This window comes from Numida meleagris, chromosome 3, assembly GCF_002078875.1.
Source record: "Numida meleagris isolate 19003 breed g44 Domestic line chromosome 3, NumMel1.0, whole genome shotgun sequence".
Classification (NCBI taxonomy): Eukaryota; Metazoa; Chordata; class Aves; order Galliformes; family Numididae; genus Numida; species Numida meleagris.
In genome coordinates this window covers 63,549,312-63,557,351 of record NC_034411.1, presented here as the reverse complement: position 1 = coordinate 63,557,351, position 8,040 = coordinate 63,549,312, and the positions used below count along the sequence as shown (strand labels likewise).

Sequence of the window (8,040 nt, the reverse complement as noted above, 5' to 3'; positions counted from 1 at the left end):
GAATGGGCCCTTCCTCAGGGTTAGGAGGGGCAGTTCTAGTCTTGTTCTTGACTTGATCAAAAGGAAAGCAGAATCTGGTGACATACAGGGAGGACAGATGTGTCTGAAGAGATATCAGCTGCAATGTGGTTACAGAACATGTGCTTCCAGGAGCTGCGAAATTTGTATTCCGTGATGCTGTTGACAGTTGTTAGATTTACTGTTTTAGCCCTCAGATTTTACTGAGTTGCTTATTTTATTTCATTCCTCCAAAATGTGAGGGGGAAAAAAAATCACATCTAGCTGTCTTAGTTTTGGATGGAACACAGTTAATTTTCTTCCATAGGGGCTCATATGCTGCTATGTTTTGGATTTAGGTTGAAAACAGTTGGTAGCATGCTGGTATTTTAGTTGCTGCTGAGCAGTGCTTAGAATAACTCAAGGACTGTTCAGCTTCTTGTGCTGCCCTACCAGCAAGGAGCTGGGGGTGCACAAGGAGCTGAGAGGGTACAGAAGCAGGATAGCTGGCACAAACTGTCCAAAGGGATGGGTCTCATACCTGGCTGTTGATGGGAAGCAGCAAATGAATTCCTTGACTTGCTTTGCTTGTGTATGCAGATTTTGCTTTGTCTAGTAAACGGGTTTTTATCTCATACCATGAGTTTTCCTACATTTACCTTTCCCATTCCTTCCCCAGGCCTGCTGTGAGGGGAGTGAGCAGAGCAGCTGTGAGGTGCTCAACTGCCTGCTGACGATGAACCACAACAATGGTAAACAACATTGAGAATGAAAAATCTTTTTTCCTCCCTTAACAAGCATCTAAGCCCATGCCTGACATTAGAGACTTGCAAGGAGCTTCCAAAGGGCCCAGCAGGCAGGACTCACGGCATCCTTTTGGTTTTGTACACTGCAAAAGTTGCAGGCATGTACTGAGCAAAACCAAGTCTGATAGGAGAGAAGATGCCCAGGAAGCATGATTTTTACAAACACTGTCAGAGCAACATCTTAATAAAAAAAATATTTATTCACAATACAAAAAATATTTTCTTTCCACACCCCAATGGTCTGTCTTGTACACACCTGTGGAGCAAACATCCCTCACTTTGTATACCACTGCTTCCTCATGCCCCACGCTAACACTGACCCACCTCATAAGCACAATTGTGTTAGCAAGGGGTGCACCTAGAGAAGGTAGACAATTAAGATGAAATGCAATAGTAAATGAAACCCTGCTGGAACAGACCATGCCAGGTGAGAAAACTGAATTGTCTCTGTACTTTAGAAATAGTTGCTGGAGAAGTTGCTGAGATAAAAAAGATACTTGTTGATCAAATTTTACAAAAGATGGAACATCAGCCATTGAGCAGGTATAAATGTATTTACAGAGATAAAGTTGACCAGGCACTCCAAAAAAGAAGTAGTTTCACAGTATCTTTACCCACTGCTTATTGACAACTAACTACAGTGCATAGCTTGCTACAGGACAGTGGGTGTTACTTTGTAATTTAAGCAACTAAGAAAATACTCATTTTTCTGCTAACCTAAGAAGCTAATACTGAAGAGTTACATTTCTGCTGGAGGGAAGAGTTGTGACTGAAGATTAAAATTACAGGTTTAAGTCCAGTGTTGTGCTTCTCCAAGCCCCTAAACATAGTTATAGACATAACCTAAGTCTAGAAATTGTTCAGTTAGAGTCACAGTCCAGTAGTTTAATGTTTTGCCTCCAGCAGATTCCAGAAAGAGGTAGTGAAGACATCCCTTAGGGAATCTTCTCTGATGTTAAGACCCGAGAAGCAAGACAGCGAGCCTAAAAAGAGTGGGGGTAGGAGAATGAGAAGGAGAGTGAATAGATTAACAAATGGGAACACCACTTTCAATCATTAATTTGGAAAACACACTTAATAAGGGGTTATATTTCATCTTAAATGTGATCTTTCAAGATAATACTCTAAAGAATTAATATTTTAAAATATAAATAAAATCTTTGAAAAGGAGAAAAAAATAAATGCTCCCCTCCCCCAGAAAACATACTTCTTTAGTTACTGTGTTCTGAATTTTACTGCACATTCTTTTAAATTTTCTTACACAGAAACTATTTCCTGAAATACTTACAGTTTTCTCTTCCAACGTGAGGATGCCATCTACAGCGACTATCTGGTATTGCTTTTCTTTTAAGCTTCCCATAAACTTTCGAAGTAGTCTAAGACTAGTGCCGTCACTGCTTAGTTTTAGCAGTTTCTGCATTTCTTGAGCAGGACATCCAGGATCAAACAGTAGCAAACATAAGGTTTTATTCTTCTTCTCTTCTATGCCTACAACAGTACGGCTATGACCTAATTTCAAAGAGATATTCAGTATTTTAGAAAAACAAAATCCCATTTACTTGCTTGTAGCATACTACTTATTTTCAAATCAAGGAAAATGTTAGTTGAAATTTAACATTGTGATTGCAATTAAAAAGCAGATGTCAAAAAGCTGATATTCCACTCGCTTTTCTATCCAATAAAAAAAAAATGTTACACATTTTAAACAAAAGTTTAACAATAGGCCTTCACTTAAATGAAGAACATACGAGACTGCTCCAAATCACAGCACACATAGAGAAAGATAGAGAACAGTAACAAATCAGTGCATTGTGATGCCGACCTTGATGTTGCAAGTAGATAGGTGGCCTGGAAGTGCACACTACCTTTGCAGCACCTTCACTATCTGTAGAATAGTAACGTAAAATCCACTCAAATAAGCGAGGGTGTGTACCCATGGGACCAGTCGGTTTGTGAAAATCGATAATTTGGCACCTATACAACATTTAAAATGAAAACACACAATTAAATTTGAAGCACTTTTTTTTTTAATATATAGGTTTTTTTTTCACTTCTCAGTCCCTTCCTCCTTCAGGAAGAATGTTTTGTGAACAGCAGCAATTCCAGGCACTAAGTGGTCACTCACACTATTTTTGTTGCACGTTTGTTTTGCTGTTTTTTTTTTTTTTTTAATACAGACACAGAAAACAGGTTAACTACAAAGGAATGCAGTAGGTACTGTTCAAAACCACAATATTTACTCTGTGGCAAATAAATACTCCACTCTGCTCAGACTAACAAGAGCTTTGGAAATTTGCAAAAAATCAAAGTATTAGATTTTTGTAGAAGTACACCAGAAAGTAAAATTAACAGCTTTCAGAATATGCAAGTGACTAGCTGAAATTTGGATTCTTCTCAAGGAGAAACTAGAGAGAAAATAAGTTTTTAGATCAATACTTGATTTTATGCATATGGCAAAATTCGTCACCAAGTCTAAATAGTTAATCACCTTGCTTATCTGTGTAAGTAGTTACACAGCTTTATGATGCACTAACTAAATCATATCCACTTATAGGCTGGTTGAATTTAAAACCATTATGATGGATGGTTTGTCTTCACAGTTGACAACTTTGACCCTTAAAAGGTACATGGTTAATTATCCCTTAAAAATAACAACAGAAAAAGTAATACTTACTTTATCCTGAGACTGGTTAACAGCGAATAAATTTCACATGCTCCTATCCACGCCTTAGAACCACATAATCGGCCGTTGAAGTGAGATGCCCCATGAGGATCAAAGCCTTCTTTCCAAGCATCTTCGATCATGGACTGAATCTTCGGTATGCTAGGAATTAGTGCAGTATCTGAAACACAGAAGCTCTTGAATTGCAGCTACAGTTACCAAAATAATCTATTAAGAACATCTAGCCTCTTTTATAAGAGGTAATTGATGTTACAAAAATACACCTCCCCCAAAAACTAAAGCTTCAACCACATCATGCCTTACCAATATTCACCACCCTTCTAATTCTTTTCACAATATGGAATAGAGTTATAACAAACATTGAATAGGTATAATTGGCATTGGTAAGCCTTGCTGTATAAACAAAAAGGTAAAACATCTGAGTTATGTAAAAAAATAGGAAGTATTTTGATTACTACCTCTCAAGCAGTCATCATACAAGCTGTTTTGCAACAGTGAGGAAAGGAGCATTTGGAAATTCCTGTAACCACAACCCCAGCCTTTGTCCCCCAGAGATGAGTGGAAGTGATCTACTCCTGCTGAAAGCCATACACGCCTCACATCTTTGTTTTCATTCTGGTAGTACTTGCACAATACTTCAGTGATGCCTAGAGGAAGAACAAATAGAAAATGTATCCGTAGAATGAATTACAATGTGCTGGAAATTACAACTAACTGAAACACAATATAAAAAGCTAGTATAAATTTGAATAGCTATACTATAGCACTAGGTAGTAAACGATCATATTCTCTCAAAGACAACCCATATGCAACAGGAGACTTCCATCTTATGATACATATTGTGTTTGGGCTCTTAACTACTCAATGTGATTCCGAAGTTTCACCCTCCCCTGGACCACCTACTTTGAAAGAAAAAAAAAAATAGAAGGAAGGATGTTACAGACATGTTACAGATTAACATTACTAGCATCCTAACACCAGTCTTAAGTGGTGAATTGTTTTGTTAAAAACACCTTCGTTCACCACAAACTATGCCTAAAAGCTACACACTTTGTTGCTGAAATGCTCTTTTACCTGAGGTTTTTGTTTTCCCATCATCTATACCAAAAGCCAAACATTCCATCATATCGGCTTTTCTCTTGTGATATTCAAAGGGCTCCATCCTTCCTCTATTAACTTCTCTTTCCATATTATTTAGGAATTGCTGCTTGTAGCCTCCAGAACTATCCAAACCATATTGTCTCTGTTAGGGAAACAATGTGTATAATTTAAATTACATTTTTAGAATTCCCCTTCAATGATTTAAGAAGGTGCATGCACAATCAGCAACATTGAAAAACAGTGAACAATAAGACAGAAAACCTTCCTATTTATGTCACAAGCTGCTCCTGCCACCAGCTCTTCAGTATAGCCTACCTGACTGCACAGGTCTGACCTGGTATGACCGCTCATATTTTCATACAATGCAGGAAACAGTTTCAACATCAGCTTCGAATGGTACAACTCTTCAAAATTTTACCACTTACAAACATTACTGTACCTGTAGCTTTTTAAATTCTTCCTTCTCTCGCTTCTCTTCTTCAAGTCTCTGCTGTTTGTCTTCTTCAGTTTGAAGCCGCTGAGCCAGTTCTAGATCTCCACTGCTTCCACCTATTCAGGAATAACATTCCAAAAACAGTGAACTTTACCAGGAGATTAACAATGCTTTGATGGATTGTTTACTTGAAGATTCTTTTCTAAGCAGACATAGATAACACAGCTAGCCATGACTTTTCAAGAGGGATCCCACACTATGTTGATCTATTAGCAAGGAGTACTAAACAAGACTGACAGCATTCAACCTACTAAGACTCAAATTCCTGATTTGGACAATGTGCATGCAGTCACAGATGCAATTGCTTGGCAAATAATGCAAGTGTAGCTCTACTATTAAGCAAAGATATTTTGGTTACTATGCTTTACTTAATTATTAGCAAGAAATCCTAGTTTTTTGAATAACACAGACCTATCCGTTTCTCAGACCCCTGCTAGCAATCTCAGAGCGACAGAAAGAAACTTGAGATCAGAGAGCTGGATAGAGAATCTCCAGCATTTTATTAGCCATGCAAATAAAGCAAACTTATTTTGATTCCTTTACCCTATCACTTTGACCATGAACATTTAGAGAAAAGAATTGAGAAAAGTTTTCAAAAGATTATTTTGAACTCTTCACATGGGAATGTGCTACTAGATTCTGTGAAGGTAACCCTTTTACAGAGCTGGAAGAATACATAATAGGGCTATCTTTTACATATTTTTAATTCTAAGTTGTAGTTTTACCTAACATTTAGTACATTTACTGAATAAGCATGCATAGAAGGACACTTCTCATAGCACACATAATTAAGCAGAGCACAAGGCCAAGTGATAGGACTTGCATTTAACTCCATTAAGAACCTATTCAGTTCTCTTTTTAAATAAAGAATTATTTTGTTTAAATCTTGTATGAGATTCTATACTGCAACACGCAAGTATTCTTAAAGATTATCAAGCTTGTATCCTTTCAAGTACCTTCTGGAAAGTTGTGTTCCTCTAAGTGTAAATCCACATGTTCCTCGAGAATCTGAATGTTTGTACAGGTAAGACCACATATTGGACATTCATATAGTTGTTCAACATCCTCTGTGTCTGAAAAAAGAAATACACTTCCTTGCTTAACGCAATTCCTGTATTATTCTTTTCTGCTGATTGTCCTTGTAAGAATCATCCCCCAACTGTCTAAGATAGATAAAGAGAATTGTGTTGGCACTGAAATTCCCCAGTAGAAGGCAGCATACGTTAACAGCTATTCCTGTTAACAAATATTTGATATAGATAAGATATATTTTCCCTCTTCCTATTCAGCAAATTTTTCCCTATTAAACTTACCACAACTTGCTATAATATTCTTATTAAGGAAGGCCTACAAAATGCCAATCAAATATCAAACCTTTAATGAAAAGATTTGTCCTGCTGACGGAAGAATACATGCTTACAAAATCTTAATGCTTGTATAACAACACAGCAGTCAGCAGGCAGAAAAAAAAAAATTACAATGCTGTCATTCTTGATTAATCTTCCTGTGTTTCCTGAACTATTTCTTCTGCACTTTTAGTGTTATTATTAAGAGTAGCATACATCATAGTTTTATGATTTTTGGTTATCGGTATTCCACATCATAACATCATGTAGTGCACTGGGAGTTAAAGAGTTAATGCTCCAGTTCCGTGGGTCCCCCTCCCCATTAGTCATGGAACCAGGCCAAACCTGCCCGTAAACTGCTGACAAACAGCTAACGTTCAGAAGATCTTCTGGAGATCACCAGGCCCCTCAAACCAGTCATGTCAAACAGATCATTACACAGGGCCTTTTCCAGTTACTTTTCTAAGAACCGAAACTCCACAACCTTCTCATTTCAGTGTTTGACAAGTTGCACAGTAACAGTTTACTTATGTTTCAGCGGTAGTTCCTTATTTCACTTGCTGCCTGCAGTCCTGCCGTTGCACACTACAAAGACAAATCCAACTTCATCTTCAGTGCCCTCTCTTTGAGTCACCTAGCCTTAGAATCCAACTTGTCTGAGTTGGAAGGGACCTTTAAAAGCTATCTAGTCCAACTCCCCTGCAAGGAACGAGGGCACCTACAACTCAAACAGAGCGCTCAGCCCCATCCAGCCTCACCATGAGCATCTCCAGAGATGGAGCTTCCACCACCTCTCTGGGCAACCTATGCCAGTGCTTCACTGCCCCTACCGTAAAAAACTTCTTCCTAACATCTGAAGTAAATCTCTCCTTTTTCCGGTTGAAACCATTTCCTCTTGTCTTATCCCAGTGGACCCTGCTAAAGAGTCTGTCCCCTTCCTTCTTACAGTCCCCCTTCAGATACTGCAAGGCGGCTCTCAGATCTCCCCGAAGCCTTCTCCAGGCTGAACATCCCCAGCTCTCAGCCTGTCCTCATAGTAGAGGTGTTTCATCCCTTGGAGCATTTTTGTGGCCCTCCTCTGGAAGCAAGCCAACAGGTCTATGTCTCTCCTGTATGGAGGGCTCCAGTGGAATATGAAGCATAATAGCAGAACATACCATGCAGTCGATTACACCGTGACGTTCTACAGTCTTAACATCATTCGCTTTCCCTACCAGCACAGCGGAAGCGTTACAGCAGCGATGCCACGCCGTAGGGGAACGACCCACCTGCGCCCAGCAGCCGCCCGTGCCGCGCCCTGACGTGCGCCTCCAGCTGACTCCCCGCCGCCTCCCCGCAGAAGGGGCACTCTAGCTCGGGGCGGCGGGCGCCGGGCAGCGGCTCGGGCTCCGGGTGGGCGGCCTCCACGTGCTGCTGCAGCTCCTCGTAGCCCGAGGCGGCGGCGCCGCAGAGCGGGCAGCGAGGCTGGCGGTCCGGGTGGGCGTGACGCACGTGCCGCCGCGCCGCCACTTCCGAGGACAGCACCTGTCCGCATATACCGCACACCGACATGACGGCCCGACGGCTCGCTCGGAAGTCCCATCCCCTTCCCGGAGCGGTGGAGCGCGCGCCCGC

The 8,040-nt window shown here is 40.3% G+C and overlaps 1 protein-coding gene across 1 annotated transcript in view; it reads right to left on the bottom strand.

Annotated features, from left to right (window-relative positions):
* Positions 1-7,977, bottom strand: part of ZUFSP (zinc finger with UFM1 specific peptidase domain) — a 13,879-nt gene extending 5,902 nt beyond the window's left edge. Inside the window, exons 1-9 of the mRNA XM_021392002.1 lie at positions 7,695-7,977; positions 7,584-7,616; positions 6,037-6,153; positions 5,027-5,136; positions 4,561-4,729; positions 3,945-4,133; positions 3,478-3,646; positions 2,626-2,777; positions 2,092-2,312 (exon numbers count right to left, since the gene is read on the bottom strand). Coding sequence (XP_021247677.1) covers positions 2,092-2,312; positions 2,626-2,777; positions 3,478-3,646; positions 3,945-4,133; positions 4,561-4,729; positions 5,027-5,136; positions 6,037-6,153; positions 7,584-7,616; positions 7,695-7,977 — 1,443 coding nt within the window. The remainder of the gene's footprint in view (positions 1-2,091; positions 2,313-2,625; positions 2,778-3,477; positions 3,647-3,944; positions 4,134-4,560; positions 4,730-5,026; positions 5,137-6,036; positions 6,154-7,583; positions 7,617-7,694) is intronic.